The 17,619-nt window shown below is 52.3% G+C and overlaps 1 protein-coding gene across 1 annotated transcript in view; it reads right to left on the bottom strand.

Annotated features, from left to right (window-relative positions):
- Positions 1-17,225, bottom strand: part of LOC147733329 (uncharacterized) — a 61,290-nt gene extending 44,065 nt beyond the window's left edge. Inside the window, exons 1-2 of the mRNA XM_086956336.1 lie at positions 16,901-17,225; positions 16,064-16,792 (exon numbers count right to left, since the gene is read on the bottom strand). Of these exons, the coding sequence (XP_086812462.1) occupies positions 16,064-16,792; positions 16,901-17,225 (1,054 nt within the window). The remainder of the gene's footprint in view (positions 1-16,063; positions 16,793-16,900) is intronic.
- Positions 17,226-17,619: the final 394 nt, after the last annotated feature.

The raw sequence follows: 17,619 nt of genomic DNA, 5'->3' as shown, positions 1-17,619 counted from the left end.
CTGCTTGTTGCGGCGTACACGCCGAACTTGAGGAGCGGGTGCTGGGATATGCTTCCTAGCACAGTGCAATGCTGGTAGTACGCTCCAATTGTGCGAGACGTACTGCCTGGACGATCCTCTCAGCGCAGTGCGATGCGGGTGGTACGCTCCTGGAGTGCGAGCCGTACTTGCTGGGGACAATCCTTTGCACACAGGCGGAGGCTGGTAGTACGCTCCTGGAGTGCGAGATGTACCCGCCGGTGCGATTCTTTGCACGCAGGCTGAGGCTGGCAGTACGCTCCACTTTGCGAGACGTACCTGCCAGAGATGCTTCTTGAAGCGCTGCAGCCAGTCGAGGTTGGAAGCAGGGTGCGGGGAGAACAGGACGGTGCGAAGGGCTGCAGCCAGGGGACACAGCAGAGTCCTGCCTTCGCGTTGCGAGCTACGGCTCATAGGGGGCCAATTTAGTCGTGTTGCTCGGGCCAGGCGAGTTCTGCCTTCGCGTTGCGAGCTACGGCTCGTAGGGGGCCAAGTAGTCCCGTTGCTCGGGCCGAGCGAGTCCTGCCTTCACGTTGCGAGCTATGGCTCTTATGGGGCCAATTAGTCGCGTTGGTAGGGCGGACAGCTGGGCACAGGTCCTTCAAGTGCGCGGTGATTCTCCACTCGGCGCGCACAGCTCTCTGCTTCAGGGTGGCGGGGAAGACGGCAGTTTCGGCTCCTCTCCAAGTCGTTAGAGCCCAATGGTCCTGGGGCTCTGTTCAGGGGGCAAGCTCAGACACAAGCCCTTGGAGATCGTTTTTCAAAGATGCACAAGTTGAAAATCAAAGTCTTTATCAGTCTTAGGGTTCTCTCCTTTTTGCAGCAAGGCACCCACCACAGGCCAGTCTCTCAGGCTAGAGACAGTAATCCTCCATGTAGCTTTCCTGGGTCCTCCTCTTCGGGCAGAGTTTCTTCTTGGCGAAAACAGGATCGACTTTCTTGGGCGCTGGGCTCCTCTTTTTATACCCAATTTCCTTTGTTCTCGCAGGCCAGGGGGGCCTTTGCCTAATCCAGTCAGTCTCTGAGCACTTTGTTTTGCTGTTCCTGGCTCCTTCTTTCAGAGAGCAGGGCAGTGACATCAGACGCTCTCCAGGAGGTGGAGCCAGCATTGTGGGGACAAGTACAGTAAGGGGCACTCTGCTGACAGTCTTCCCTCTTCCTGGACCAGGTGCAGGGCAGAGTCATCAGTCGCTCTCCAGGGGGCGGAGCCAGCATTGTGGTGGCAGACCACAGCCCTATTCAGAGTCAAGGGGCACTCCCACCACCCATCCTTGTGTAATCCCTCTATTCACCACCTGTCATCTCCAGCCCTGTCACTCACAGAACCCAGACAGCAGATACACATTCTAGCAGAGGTGGGCTGAAATGGTTAGGCAAGCAAATGCTAACTTTCTAAAAGTAGCATTTGCAATCACAGGATATTAAAATAAACGTTACTAAAATAAGTATTTTATTATTCTGAGTTCAGGCATACTAAACTTGACTTTCTACCATGCTCCCTGAGTCTGTTGGAATTATATAGTGTAATAATTCCAGCAGCCCATATTGGCCTATGGAGAGCAGGTAGCCTTACAATAGTGAAATACGAAAATGGCTGTAATTCACTATTAGGACATGCCACACACCTCAGGGCGTGTCCTACCTTATGCTTACAATGCACCCTGCCCTAGGGCCTACCATAGGGGTGACTCACATGAAGTAAAGGGAAGGTTTAGACAGTACCAGACTGCACGCAGGTTCTGCAATGGCAGACCTTAGACACATTTTAAAAGGCCCACTAGCAGTATTTGTATGTACAAGCCCTGGCACTCCTGGTGCACTTTACTGGGGACTGACAGTAAATCAAATGAGGCAATCATGGAAATCAATTACAGGTACACTTTACATTGGGAGCACTTGCACTGCTGCACGGATTGGCCTGAGCAGCTAACACCAGCAAAACATCTGAGGCACATCAGTAAAAAGTGGGAGGGAGACTCATGCCAAGGTGCCAGGTCTAACACTCATCCACCCCACATTTGTCCAATCAGAACTCGAATTTAGGCTGAAAGTTACACTTTTAGATAGATAGAGCGAGTGAAAACGGTATAAAAAGTGCTGATTTTATTGAAGAAAAAACTTCTCTGCGATTTCCTCCAGAGATGCTGCTGCAATGCTGATTTTTCCTGAGATGTAAGACTCTGACTAATTTTTCTATTTCCTTTCACAGGGAGATGTACTTTAGCTGAGGGTTTAGTTAGGGAAGTTAGGAGAATAAATGATTATTTGGGAACTATCTGTCTTTTGCTAATACTTGACTGATAAAATAAATGAAAAAGTCTATTTCAGAGTTTTCTTAAATAAATGAATCTAACTGTCTTGAATTTAGAAATCCTTATTCTTTAAAATGTCGTTTTTGAAATAAAGAAATAAACAAAATTAATAAATTTTAGATATGTTAAATTTGCTCTTAATACAAATTATATAAATGGAGAATTAAGCTGGTCTTGAGTTTTCCTACGCCTAATTTTTTACTAGCATATCCGTCAACCTTAGTGGTGGCATGTCTAATTAAATGTTTTATTAAATAAAAACCATGGTAAGCTCATTTTCTGCAGGTGTAATAGTATAAATATCCAGTTTTAGTTTAGACACTCCACCATGATACAGCAGCTCTCCTTTGAATTTCCCCGATCCATGAAGTAGGATGGAAGTGTTTTGTGAGCGACTCGCAGTGTCATGGGCCCCACTGTTGAGTATATGAATGATTTTCTACTTCAGGGAAAGGTGTTATGGTAATAGAAATTATTTCCGGAGAACTGCTGCATCACATTTGCATCTAGGTGTGAGACTCCAGGTAGCTCCCAGCCAGGAAACTCGAACAAAAGGAGGCCTGATGGTCCCTTAAATTCGGCCTTTGTTTTGGGCCTAGCTGGAATATAAAATAACAAAGTTTCCGCACCACAGATAACATGCAGGAACTGTTGAATGTGTACTGGTTTCCGAAAATTAGACTGGAACCAGTGAAGCATATTTAATGGTGTCCAGCTTCTTGGCAGAGAGGACGGTGTCCACCCTGTGAAAATAGTGGCTGGACTTATTCTACCCATGTGTACCGCTGACTTGTGCCCTGCCCTCCGTGGGTTAATAATTAGAGCCGAATGTTGAATTTACCTGCCTTTATCGGGGTCGCGTTTTTGCTGGCTTCGATGCTGGCTCTCTGGCCCATAACAAAAGTTTGAATTTTCGCACACAATTGCATAAACTGCCATTAGGCACCACCTCCCTCCGCCTGCTCGCCCATGACTAAATGCCCGTGGCTCCAACATGGAACCCCCTTTATTAGGTTTCGCTGGGGAACGGAGCTGTAAGCTCCGCCTCCAGAGAAATCTCTTGATTTCAGTAGTGACTCTGGAATACGCCCCCCTGTCCCATTGGCTAGCTCCATAAATGGAGGCTAGCCATTGGAACAGAGAGGCGTCCGTCATGGCCGGACCAGATTCGGGGGCGTTTGGCTACGTCATGATACGTCAGCCAAAAGCCGGGAACGCCCCCGAATCTGGTCCGGCCGGGCCGTGCTTGCTGCTGTCCTGCCTTACTCTGTGTCCCTCCTCCCGCCGTCCCCCTCCCGCTCTCCGTGAGCCTGTCTTTCTCTGTCTGTAAAGTGTATATTGACAAACGAAATCGGACCCGGAAAGACGCTCCTCTGAATACCGCCGCAATCACGCCTCTTCTCGAGGAGATTCAAAAACGGCAGCGCATCTCAATGCCCATAGGCGGTCCCGGGATAGGAGAGCGCCCCCCCCCCCCCCCCCCCCGGCACTGCTTGTGCCGCACTCCGGTAAGCGCCGCTCAGCCCTGCAGCGCATCTCAATGCCCATAGGCGGTCCCGGGATAAGAGAGCGGCCCCCCCAGCACTGCTTGTGCCGCACTCCGGTAAGCGCCGCTCAGCCCTGCTGTTCACGGGGTGTACGCGCCAGAAGTCTCCTCACCCCTGCCGCTCCCGACACCCTGACCGCTCTCCCTCCTGCCGCGTCCGATGCCCCACGCAACCGGCAGTTCAAAAACTTGATGGGGGGCATACGGACTCTTTGTTGCACACACAACCTTACCGCTTACTGTGTAGTCGCGCTCAGGGTTCCCACCGGCTCCATGCGAGTCTCTCTGCGCCCACACACCGAGCCGCAGCCACCTCAGCCGGGACCAGCATCTGCCCTGAATTGCATGCGTTTCTTCGGCACCATAGGGGGAGCCCACCGGCCCGAACCGCTACTTTCCTCCACCTTGCGTGACTTGCGTCACGGCAGCAGCGCTCACCACCGCCCGCGGCTACAGTTTCGGTTTCGCCAGCCAGGGCTCCCGGACGCCTGTGTTCTCCGAGCGGCCGCAGACGGTGTCCAGAGCAGAACTCCTCACAAGTTGGACTCGCTATGCCAGCTCGAGTCGTCTCACCACATTTCTTGACGGTCAGCACCAGTTACTTGTAGGATTATGTATAATTGTGGGCACTGAGGTTGTGATGTTTTCTGTGCTGTCTCCCACAATTCTGCCCATCACTGTTGCAAAGTGATTTAAACTTGCTAAAAGGGCTGCTAGCCTCCTTAAATGTGTGTTTTAGGCACAGGAAGGTGTGAGCGTGTCCGCTTTGTAACCAGTTTAGAAAATAATCGTTTCTTTCGTCACCAAAGCCGGGTCAAATGTTCCTGTGACGTGGTTTGTGCTTCCCTTGTCATGGGTTTTTTGTGTGTTGCTTTACATCCTCCCCTGGCCAGGTTGTTATTGATGTACTGCCGGAAAACATCTGGAGAGGACCGGGTTCCTTTCATACCTCATTAAACGGAAATGGACTCTGCGACCGGACTGGTTTTCAACCTATGGTTTTACTAGGGTGTGTTTTTCTGGTTGTGAACGTTGGCCTTCAGCACTGTTGACGTGGCCCTCCCCCCCCCTCGCTGTCCTGTGCCCCGTTCCCGCCCCCCCCCTCCCCCCCCCTCTCCCCCCCCCCTCCCCCCCCCCCCTCGCTGTCCTGTGCCCCGTTCCGGGGACCTTCATTGTGTTTTAAAACAAGCATTTACAATGCAATGGTTTCGCCTTTGTTAAAGTTAGAGCTATTGGCATTGCTCTTGACATTATTTTTATTTATGTATTTTTTAACATAAATAAATGGCATTGTCATTTACAATGCCACTAGCTTTATCTCTCGCAAATGACACACACAGAGCCCCCCCCACACACACAGCCACACAAAGCTCCCCACACACACAGCCGCACAAAGCTCCCCACACACACAGCCGCACAAAGCTCCCCACACACACAGCCACACAAAGCTCCCCACACACACAGCCACACAAAGCTCCCCACACACACAGCCACACAAACCTCCCCACACACACAGCCACACAGAGCCCTCCACACACACCCACATGGCACAAGCAGGCAACAGGGGCACACTGAGGCACAAGCAGGCAACAGGGGCACACGGACGCACAAGCAGGCAACAGGGGCCGACTCACAAAAAAACGTAATGTACACATCGCAGACTTAGCGCTCCAAAATGCAAAATCCAGTGCATATTTATGGATTCAGAAAAATCCTCATCTTATATGCATAGACATATAGAGAAATTGTCGATTTCAATACATTGCTACTTCTGCACATCTTTGTGGATCTGTGCCTGCATATGGCACATTCGGTGTGCCTGTGAAGTGAAATTCAGATGCACAAGAAGTCTCGTGAACGGAGACGAAAATATTTTAGTTTCACATTTCTAGGTTCTACGATGATCTTTTCTGCCCTTACCTTTTCAATAAAAAAAATTAAAAGCAACTTTCCTAATAGTTCCATATTTTGGGTCAAAATCTCTTGTTTCAATACAGAACCCCCCCCCCCCCCCCTCCCCCACCACCCATCTCCCAATATTAATCAAACCCTCCCTGTGGAGTGATTATTTTGTGATTTACAGCATAATTATTCCATGACTAACTGACTTAATACCAGTTTTCCAATATCCATTCTACCCACCACTATGCAGTACTAAGCCTGAATGAGGCAACACTGGTTGCTTACAATAATGCCATTAGAAGAACAACATTATCTTTAAAAAAATGAAATGCCATTGAATGCTTTCATTAGTTCTCTTTAAGTCACTTTGTGTAGTACTACAATTCACAAGTTTTGGCTTTATTTTGTCTTGTTTTTCATCATAAGTAAGGCAAGTAAAAAGTGAAATCATTAATAGTGTCCAAAGATAGCACCAGCCCTATGCACCGATTTCTGCCTCTCCACGGCACTCTGAGAATACTAAGATGAGGGGGTGCAGCTACCCTTACTGTAGTATACACAGAGGCGAAAATGCCCAGGGATGCATTCTTTGTGCACCCCTTTGCTCGAAGCCTTCCTGATAAAGGATTTAATTTCCCCCCTAATAAAGAGTGGGGTGACGTCAAAGTAATAGGAATTTGGCTGTTAGTATCTGGATAGGCGCACCCTACACACTGGCTCCACATGTTGACCCTGAAGGCTCCCATAAGTGTAGGTGTGGTCACACCTATCCAGGGATGGCAGAGTTATGTGGTGTGCCCGTTTCCAACATATATACTAAACTGGACATGTTAGAGATAGCAATTTTGCTTTTAATGGGGCACATGAACCTCGCACTAGCACATTGGGGCACAACCAAGGCTATACAACATGCCGCCATAAACGATAGTAATACGGTGCCTTGGACGGGTGAAATCCCGACTCCCTGCCAAGTCTCACGCTTCCCGCGTGAGACGCGATCGGCCCGGTCGGGTCTTGTAGAGCGGATGGCCCCCCTGGTCTACAGGACCCACTCGGTGGGGAACCACCGACCTCAGGGCTATCCAGGGGGAGGGAAGGCCCAAGGACCCAGCGCCGCCTCAGTCACGCGGGCGGGGGCTTCGTTTGCAGCCTGCTGGACCCGACCGCTAAAGGATTCCAGCGGGAGGGGCTGGAGCGCTCTCGCAGCGCGGAGCTGCAGGCAGGCAGAGAGACACAGAGCGATTTCTGCCTCTCCACGGCACTCTGAGAATACTAAGATGAGGGGGTGCAGCTACCCTTACTGTAGTATACACAGAGGCGAAAATGCCCAGGGATGCATTCTTTGTGCACCCCTTTGCTCGAAGCCTTCCTGATAAAGGATTTAATTTCCCCCCTAATAAAGAGTGGGGTGACGTCAAAGTAATAGGAATTTGGCTGTTAGTATCTGGATAGGCGCACCCTACACACTGGCTCCACATGTTGACCCTGAAGGCTCCCATAAGTGTAGGTGTGGTCACACCTATCCAGGGATGGCAGAGTTATGTGGTGTGCCCGTTTCCAACATATATACTAAACTGGACATGTTAGAGATAGCAATTTTGCTTTTAATGGGGCACATGAACACCTATCCAGGGATGGCAGAGTTATGTGGTGTGCCCGTTTCCAACATATATACTAAACTGGACATGTTAGAGATAGCAATTTTGCTTTTAATGGGGCACATGAACCTCGCACTAGCACATTGGGGCACAACCAAGGCTATACAACATGCCGCCATAAACGATAGTAATACGGTGCCTTGGACGGGTGAAATCCCGACTCCCTGCCAAGTCTCACGCTTCCCGCGTGAGACGCGATCGGCCCGGTCGGGTCTTGTAGAGCGGATGGCCCCCCTGGTCTACAGGACCCACTCGGGGGGGAACCACCGACCTCAGGGCTATCCAGGGGGAGGGAAGGCCCAAGGACCCAGCGCCGCCTCAGTCACGCGGGCGGGGGCTTCGTTTGCAGCCTGCTGGACCCGACCGCTAAAGGATTCCAGCGGGAGGGGCTGGAGCGCTCTCGCAGCGCGGAGCTGCAGGCAGGCAGAGAGACACAGAGCGGTGCGAGTCAGCGGGAAGGGGCGGCTCGCACCGCGGGGGATATCAACAATACCTTGGCACTTGCAGGCAGGCTGGCAACCCCAAAACCAAGGGGGGAAACAAACGTTGCGGGCCCCGAGCCCGATGATAGTCTCGGTGGCGGCTTTTCTCCGGGGACAGATGCGACACGGGGCAGGAGAGACGTAGAAGTGCCGGCAATGCCGGACCAGACACGGGGGCGTTCCCGGCGTCCCGTGACGTCGGCAAAAGCCAAAGAATGTCGGGAACGCCCCCGTGTCTGGTCCGGCATTGACGGACAGGCCCCTCGTCCAATGGCAAGGCTCCGTTTACGGAGCCAGCCAATCAAGGACGAGGGCCGAACCAAGCCACCCTACGGTTCTCAACAGGATTTCGCCTGCGCCGAAAAGATGCGCAGAGCGCATCTTCGGCGAGGCGAAACCTAAAAACAAGCATTTACAATGCAATGGTTTCGCCTTTGGAAAAGTTAGAGCTATTGGCATTGTAAATGACAACTTTTGTATTTATGTTTTGGTTTTGAAAACAGATAAATAAATGGCATTGTCATTTACATTGCCATTAGGTTAATCTCTCGCAAATGTGAGACCTATTGTACCCTACGGATGAGCTCAGCAGACAGCAATTACTACCACACACACACACCCAGAGCCACACACACACCCAGAGCAACACACACACCTTAACCGGTATTATTTCATGGTGCTCTCAAATGGGAGGACAATGATAAAGGAGAAACCGTGAAGAAAACTAATTGCTCACAGTGACACCGTTTGGAAAAGCTGGGAAGCCAGGAGTGAACCCAAGGTTTTTGGGTCAGAGAACCGCTGCTACGTTTTGCCTCCGGTTCTACAAAAGAAAGTTTCTGACTGATCATTTTACGCAAGTGCACTCACAACATAATTTGCTTTTTCATAAATTGGGGCAGCAACAGTGGGAACATTCCAGTATAGAGCAGGTACACCTTGGACAGAAAGAGTACAGCCTTTTGCAATTACAGAACAGGTCAAATTCGGGCAGCAGCAAAGCAAGCTTTACTTCCTCACAGAACAGGCATGTCAGCAGGAAAGCAAGCTTTCTTTACTCATAAAAGGACGCAAGTCCAATATTTCATTCCCTACTGAACATATCCAGAAGCGTAAACAAAAACAAAAACAAACTTTCAGCGCTCACAGAATATGTACAGTTAAGGAATGACTGACAAGTAGATTACAGACATATCTGGAATGTGCTCAAGTCTCAGAGTACTGTATAGGTGGATAAACAAATGAATACTTGAGTTCTGACACAAATTCTCACTTAGACGATACTCCATGTCAGCATCCTGAAAGCCCTGCTGCTAGGACAGGGAGACTTGCCTACTGTTTGTGTTGATTCTTGGGGTTTCCATGGATTTAGAAGTAGCAATACCCATAATATCACTGTATTTTGGATCAGCACAGCTCAATATGCTCAGGACAGGTACACATGCACCATTCTCTTCTAAAATATTCTGAATGCGTGTGCGCAGGGCTGGATTAAGCAAAATAAGCATGTGCTTAGGGCATCAAGGGAAAAGGGACACCACAGACATTTTCAATTGCCGGATTTACCATGAACCATATAATGCAAACTTGCAAATGGTGCAGCTGAACCTATAAAGTGGAAGTATACAAAAACAAACTTTATCCATCTTACTCGAAGTTTTATTTCATTGTGAAATAATAAAATGTTACTTTACAAGTTATTGATTATTTTTGGAATTAGAAATATATGGGGCACCAAAATCTTACGTGTTTAGAGCCTCTAAAGGTCCCTACGTAATCCCAGTCTCGGAGCGACACTCGTTCAGTGTTAAGAGCCATAACAGATATTTGAAACAAAGATCAGTGGGGAAAAAGGGGGGGGGGGGAGGCAAATGAGGGTCATGAAGACCCAGTAAGGACAGCAAGGGGGCGGGACGGCAGTGAAACCTCTACAAGCTAATTAGATGCAGCGAGTGATCCACAAACCAGGTAAGTCTTTTTTTATGAAAACCCCTGCTGTGCACTCCACCCGCTGTACACTCCCCCGCACCTCCTCCGCCACTCTTTACTTGTGTCAGCCGCCACTTAGGGTTAGTGCAGGTTCCCATTCAGTGCAGGGTGAGAGCATTGGAGCAGAGGATGCAGGCTGAGTGTGCGGCAGCAGAGGGTGCAGGGTTAGTGTGCGGCAGCAGAGGGTGCAGGGTGACTGTCAGAAGCAGATGTTGTGGCGTGAGTGCACGGGAGCAGATGATGCAGGATGACTGTCAGAAGCAGATGTTGTGGGGTGAGTGCACGGGAGCAGATGAAGCAGGATGATTGTCAGAAGCAGATGTTGTGGGGTGAGTGCATGGGCGGGAGACGATGATGCAGGATGACTGTCAGAAGCAGATGTTTCAGAGTGAGTGTCAGAAGCAGACGATTCAGGATGAGTGCATGGGAGCAGACAATTCAGGATGAGTGCATGGGAAGAGACAATTCAGGATGAGTGCATGGGAGCAGACAATTCAGAACGAGTGAGTGGGATCCAACAATGAAGAGTGAGTGTCAGGATCAGACTATGCAGGGTGAGTGGGTGGGATCAGACAATGAAAAGTGAAGTGTCAGGAGCAGACTATGCAGGGTGAGTGGGTGGGATCAGACAATGAAAAGTGAGTGTCAGGAGCAGACTATGCAGGGTGAGTGGGTGGGATTAGACGATGAAGGGTGAGTGTCAGGAGCAGACTATGCAGGGTGAGTGGGTGGGATTCGACAACGAAAAGTGAGTGTCAGGAGCAGACTATGCAGGATGAGTGGGTGGGATTAGACGATGAAGGGTGAGTGTCAGGAGCCGACTATGCCGGGTGAGTGGGTGGGATCAGACAATGAAAAGTGAGTGTCCGGAGCAGACTATGCAGGGTGAGTGGGTGGGATTAGACGATGAAGGGTGAGTGTCAGGAGCAGACTATGCCGGGTGAGTGGGTGGGATCAGACAATGAAAAGTGAGTGTCAGGAGCAGACTATGCAGGATGAGTGGGTGGGATTAGACGATGAAGGGTGAGTGTCAGGAGCAGACTATGCAGGGTGAGTGCATGGGATCGGACGATGAAGGGTGAGTGCCAGGAGCAAACGAGGCAGGGTGAGTGCGCAGGAGCAGATGGTGCAAAGTGAGTGCATGAAAACGAATGGTGCACATTGTTTGCAGGGGAGCATAGACTGCAGGATGAGTGGGCGCATATAGTGCAGGGTGAGTGCACAAGAACAGACAGTGCCAGGTCAGTGCACAGGAGCAGATGGTGCAGAGTGAGTGTGTGAAAGCATATGGTGCACATTAATTGCAGGAGAGCATACACTGCAGGCTGAGTACGTATGAGTAGACGGTGCAGAGTGGGTGTGTGGGAGCAGACAAGGAGGGTCAGTGTGCTGGAGCATACGGTGCAGGGTGAATGCACGGGAGGTTATGTTACAGTGTGAGTGTGAGTGTGTGGGGGCAGAAGTTGCCGGTTGAATGCCTGGATCATAAAACATGGGCCCACCATCACATAAATAATATATGGGCCTCTGAGTCACGGTGACTTGACGTAGGGCTTCTGGACAAATGCATCATAGGAACCAGTGATTAATAATACAGCGACGCATGTCTTTCAATAACAGGGTACCTCAGTGAGGTGGTCATTTAAGGGGCCTGGCATTGTTCCTGCTCTGCGGCTTCTGCTACAATGCACTAACCTAAGCAGAGGCCACAACTGCGGCACTTCCAGAGTGCAGTGATGACGCCGTGGCAGGGGGGCGTATCAGTCTGTGACTGCAGACAGAGAGTGTGACACCAACACCACGAGGCTCCTACATTGCCCTTCACTGCACACAGGGACAGTGACACCAACACCACGAGGCTCCTACATTGCCCTTCACTGCACACAGGGACAGTGACACCAACACCACGAGGCACCTACAATGCCCTTCACTGCGCATAGGGACGGTGACACCAACAACACGAGGCTGCTACAAGGCCCTTCACTGCGCATAGGGACGGTGACACCAACAACACGAGGCTGCTACAAGGCCCTTCACTGCGCATAGGGACGGTGACACCAACAACACGAGGCTGCTACAAGGCCCTTCACTGCACTCTCAGCAGCAGCCGCACACCAGACGCCACTGGAGGGACGCCACCCGCAGCAGCGGTACTCACCCCGCACCGCGGTTCTCGCACCCACCGCCACTCCACTCCTTCCAATGAAAGGCCCTTCACTGCACTCTCAGCAGCAGCCGCACACCAGACGCCACTGGAGGGACGCCACCCGCAGCAGCGGTACTCACCCCGCACCGCGGTTCTCGCACCCACCGCCACTCCACTCCTTCCAATGAAAGGCCCTTCACTGCACTCTCAGCAGCAGCCGCACACCAGACGCCACTGGAGGGACGCCACCCGCAGCAGCGGTACTCACCCCGCACCGCGGTTCTCGCACCCACCGCCACTCCACTCCTTCCAATGAAAGGCCCTTCACTGCACTCTCAGCAGCAGCCGCACACCAGACGCCACTGGAGGGACGCCACCCGCAGCAGCGGTACTCACCCCGCACCGCGGTTCTCGCACCCACCGCCGCTCCACTCCTTCCAATGCTGTTCAACTACCTCGGACACAGCTCATTCAACAGCGGGACCAGGACACAGCAAGGGGCTGGCCTCCGAAGGGGGCGGAGCTGGGTGTAAACAGCAAGCCATGTTCCGTGCAGCAGGCGGGAGAGGAACGGACGGCGGGAGGGGGCGGGAGGGGGGCGGGAAAGGACACTAGAGGAACGGACGGCGGGAGGGGGCGGGGGCGCGCGCGGCTGCACCAAGTACCTCACAACTAGGGAACAAGAGCGAGTGGTCTTAGGTTACGAATGTTGACGGGCCCATGTGGAACAGCAGGGCTGAAAGAGGCACGCCAAGCGCGTGAGCTTACCCCATGGTCCTGCCTTCGGAAGCAGCCGGACCAGCTTGCAGCTCTGCCCAACTTTCTTTTCCTGAAGTCTCGAAGAGCCGCTGCGAGCGAAGTGAAAGCGAGTCACTTCCTGAAACAGCACGTGTTTAATTTCCCACACCAGGAAACAAGCGGGAGGGGGAGCAAGGGAGGTGCCGGCAATGCCGGACCAGACACGGGGGCGTTCCCGGCGTCCCGTGACGTCGGCAAAAGCCAAAGAATGTCGGGAACGCCCCCGTGTCTGGTCCGGCATTGACGGACAGGCCCCTCGTCCAATGGCAAGGCTCCGTTTACGGAGCCAGCCAATCAACGACGAGGGCCGAACCAAAGCACCCTACGGTTCTCAACAGGATTTCGCCTGCGCGGAAAAGCTGCGCAGAGCGCAGCTTCCGCTAGGCGAAACCTAAAAAGTGAGCTTGGCGACTGATCTTGCAAGTTTACTTTTCACGGTCTGCGTACTCCTTCGCCGGTCTGGACTGAAGCAGCACGACTGAAATGACTCTCGAGGCTGCAACTTCTTAACTTTTATTCTTTTTGGCTTGTTTATTTGTAAGAGTGGAGCCCGGGCGCCTTATGTTTGCTGCGCTGTAGAGTACCCGCTGTGAATTTGCTCCGGGAGGGAGGGGAGGTGCGGTTGAGCTTGTGAGTAAACTGTAAAAAAAAACAAGAGTCAGATGTTTCCTCCATACTCGGACGGGTGGTCTTCTCGTCTGCAGAACGTATACTGATGTATTGAGAAACGGAGCATATACTTTATAAGCTAAGGAATGTTTTATGTGCATTACTGTACACTCCTGTAGCGGGCACCGGGCTTGTTCCTGGTGCGCCGGAAGGGTAGGGGTCGGTTTTGTTACTGGGGCCAGCTATGCAGCGGTTCTGCAATATGGGCACCGGCCCCCTGTAGCAAAAGCGGCAGTATTGAAACTCGTATTCGTGCCATCCTTCACGGCCCTCAGCTTCCCAGTTACCATCCCGTGGCCGGTCTGTTCCCTGTCCGGTGTGAGTGTTTGTAGAGCGTCCTTATAGTATTTTATAGGTTGTCGGGGACCTTCCTTGTGTTTAAAAAAAAAAGTGTGTAGAGATATATATCTAGATCCATATTGTTCAGTCTTCTTTGTGCCCATTCCCGTACCCCCCTCCCGCTGTCCGTGCCTTTCCCACCCCCCTCCGCCTGGCTGCTTTCAATGCCGCGCCACTTGTAAAGAAACTGAACGTTTCACTATCAAAGCCGAGCTAAGATTCACAGGCTTTGATCTGTGTTGCTTCCCCCAATCCCCCGTCTCTCTCGGCTTTTCTTCATTCTCCGTGTTGCTTCTCCTGCCCCTACTCCAGCTCGTCCTTTGCTTCCTATGTCACATCCCTCTTTTTTTTAAACATATCCAGCCCTCACCCGGCTCTTTCCTTGTTCCTATTATTTTATTTTAAAACACCCCCCTCGGCCCCCACCTCCGCGCGATTCCAGGGGTAGAACTAATCTGACTGGGCAGAGACTGGTGCAACTTCGTGATGGCGGAGGGCAGGGGATAGCAGTCTCACTCTCGACGTTTCACAACATCCTGTGAATCTGCGCAAATCACTTAATGCTGGAGCCTAGCGATCAGGTAAGGTTTCCTCATAATAAGAATGTGTTTTTACCTATTTGTGCATTTTTTATGTAGCGGGAACTCCACTAGAAGGCATCGGAGCGCTTTTCACGAGCACCGGTTACATTTCGGAAGTGTTATTGTTCACAAGCACGGGGAGATTGAGTGATCTGCCCAAGATCACAGGTGTAGAGCGGACGCCGGGACTTGAAATTACGCAGTCGGCAGTTCTGACGTAACAGAAGCCACATGAAAGCTCGGCTCCTGGTGGGTTCCAACAGCACCTCGAGCCGAGCCAAAGCCAGGCTTCGGGCTGCCCCAGCGCTCACAGGCAGCGCCTAGATTCCCGACTCTGGGGCAGTGGTTCTGTGCCAGTCCCTGGTCTGTGCTCTCTGCCCCTGTGGTGAGCACACACCCTCTCCCTGGGGTCTTTGGCTCGACCAGGGCCTGTCAGCGGTCTGTCGGTCCGTCCGTGGGCGCTTTGAGGTTTTAACCACAGTGGTAATATTTTACAAGTTGGCGGAAGCAATGTCCTTGGATGTTAAATTGCCCTGGAGTTGTGCCTAGGACCATCATCCTGGGTGAGTGTAACGACCCTCCGTGGTCGTTGCCGCCCCCCTCCTCCCCTTCTTCCTGTGTTGGTGGATTCCTGGGTGTGGGTGGGGTCCTGTGGTCCTGGGATCTTAAGACATGGCTGCAGCACTTCTTTCATGATTTCGGTATTTCATCTTTCAACGCCCCTGTGTCTTGTTGAACCCACGGGGTCCCCCCCCCCCATGCTGCCCCCTCGGTGGTGGCGGATGCTCTCCCATTTACACTGAATTTGTCTCTACAGAGGGGGGGGGGGCGTTTTCTGCTCCCCATTGACCTCTTGGAAGGCCAGCACGATAGCTCAGTGAGCTAAGCTCCACCGGCATCAATCTGTGCCTAGCGCCCTGAAGCCCCCATACTGCTGGCAGTCTGGGTGCTGGGCAGTGGGGTAGTGAAACTTGAATCCCCCCTCGCACCCCTGCAAAGTACATGGAGCCCTCCCCCCACCTTCCGGCCCACCTCCTACCAGTATTGCTGAGGGACCCCCCTGGAGCTAATCCCCTCCCCACCCCCCACCCCCACTGCGGGGTGGGGGGTGGGGCGCATTGTTACACCTCTGGTGCTCAGATGTTGATAAAATGGGGTGTTTTCAAGCGAGCCCCCCCCTCCTCCAGATTAGACCCCGTCCGCATTCAGTGCCCTCCCTGCTGAAAAAGGTACAAATCGTTTATTTTACCAGAAGAACCTTAACCCTCCTCCCTGGCTGTCCCTTCTTTGTCTTCCTCCCTGGCTGTCCCTTCTTTGTCTTCTTACGCGGCTGTCCCTTCTGTGTCTTCCTACCCGACTGTCCCTTCTGTGTCTTCCTACCCGGCTGTCCCTTCTGTGTCTTCCTACCCGGCTGTCCCTTCTTTGTCTTCCTACCCGGCTGTCCCTTCTGTGTCTTCCTACCCGGCTGTCCCTTCTTTGTGTTCCTACCCGGCTGTCCCTTCTTTGTGTTCCTACCCGGCTGTCCCTTCTGTGTCTTACTACCCGGCTGTCCCTTCTGTGTCTTCCTACCCGGCTGTCCCTTCTGTGTCTTCCTACCCGGCTGTCCCTTCTGTGTCTTCCTACCCGGCTGTCCCTTCTTTGTCTTCCTCCCTGGCTGTCCCTTCTTTGTCTTCTTACCCGGCTGTCCCTTCTGTGTCTTCCTACCCGGCTGTCCCTTCTGTGTCTTCCTACCCGGCTGTCCCTTCTGTGTCTTCCTACCCGGCTGTCCCTTCTGTGTCTTCCTACCCGGCTGTCCCTTCTGTGTCTTCCTACCCGGCTGTCCCTTCTGTGTCTTCCTACCCGGCTGTCCCTTCTGTGTCTTCCTACCCGGCTGTCCCTTCTTTGTGTTCCTACCCGGCTCTCCCTTCTGTGTCTGCCTACCTGGCTGACCCTTCTTTGTGTTCCTACCCGGCTGTCCCTTCTGTGTCTTCCTACCTGGCTGACCCTTCTTTGTCTTCCTACCCAGCTGTCCCTTCTGTGTCTTCCTACCCGGCTGTCCCTTCTTTGTCTTCCTACCCGGCTGTCCCTTCTGTGTCTTCCTACCCGACTGTCCCTTCTTTGTGTTCCTACCCGGCTGTCCCTTCTGTGTCTTCCTACCTGGCTGACCCTTCTTTGTGTTCCTACCCGGCTGTCCCTTCTGTGTCTTCCTACCTGGCTGACCCTTCTTTGTCTTCCTACCCGGCTGTCCCTTCTGTGTCTTTCTACCCAGCTGTCCCTTCTGTGTCTTCCTACCCGGCTGTCCCTTCTTTGTGTTCCTACCCGGCTGTCCCTTCTGTGTCTTCCTACCCGGCTGTCCCTTCTGTGTCTTCCTACCTGGCTGACCCTTCTTTGTCTTCCTACCCGGCTGTCCCTTCTGTGTCTTCCTACCCGGCTGTCCCTTCTGTGTCTTCCTACCCGGCTGTCCCTTCTGTGTCTTCCTACCCGGCTGTCCCTTCTGTGTCTTCCTACCCGGCTGTCCCTTCTTTGTGTTCCTACCCGGCTGTCCCTTCTGTGTCTTCCTACCCGGCTGTCCCTTCTGTGTCTTCCTACCCGGCTGTCCCTTCCGTGTCTTCCTACCCGGCTGTCCCTTCTTTGTGTTCCTACCCGGCTGTCCCTTCTTTGTGTTCCTACCTGGCTGACCCTTCTTTGTCTTCCTACCCGGCTGTCCCTTCTGTGTCTTCCTACCTGACTGTCTCTTCTTTGTCTTCCTTCCCGGCTGTCCCTTCTTTGTCTTCCTACTCGGCTGTCCGAGTATATATGCAACCATTATAAGTGCACAGAAAGTGCCTGCTGCTTTTCAGGCTGGGGTCGCATCACGCTTCAACAAGGAACTTATCCGCATGCAGTGCCTACTGCCTTCCGTGTTCTGGGTGGAAACACTGACTCTCATTCACATCTAAAGCCTGATGCAAGTAGTAACGTTTATTGAGACCCCCCTCTCCCTGTACTTGGCACAGGCCTGCCTGTTTTTATGCGTTATCTTCTTTTTTTTTTCTCAAGTTGTTGTATCTGTTTTTTCCAAAACACTCCTACTCTAGGTTACAACCCGCTGCTCCCTCTGTCCCATGTCCCTGTGTTTCTATGCCCCTTGTTTTCCTGCCCAACCGGTGTTATTCTCTCTAAGGTTACCTTTCCTCAAGGCTACTTGCCCCCTGGGTCTA

This window comes from Lissotriton vulgaris, chromosome 2_1, assembly GCF_964263255.1.
Source record: "Lissotriton vulgaris chromosome 2_1, aLisVul1.2, whole genome shotgun sequence".
NCBI lineage: Eukaryota > Metazoa > Chordata > Amphibia > Caudata > Salamandridae > Lissotriton > Lissotriton vulgaris.
The sequence above is the reverse complement of the archived record's forward strand: the minus strand, read 5'-3'. Positions and strand labels throughout refer to the sequence as shown.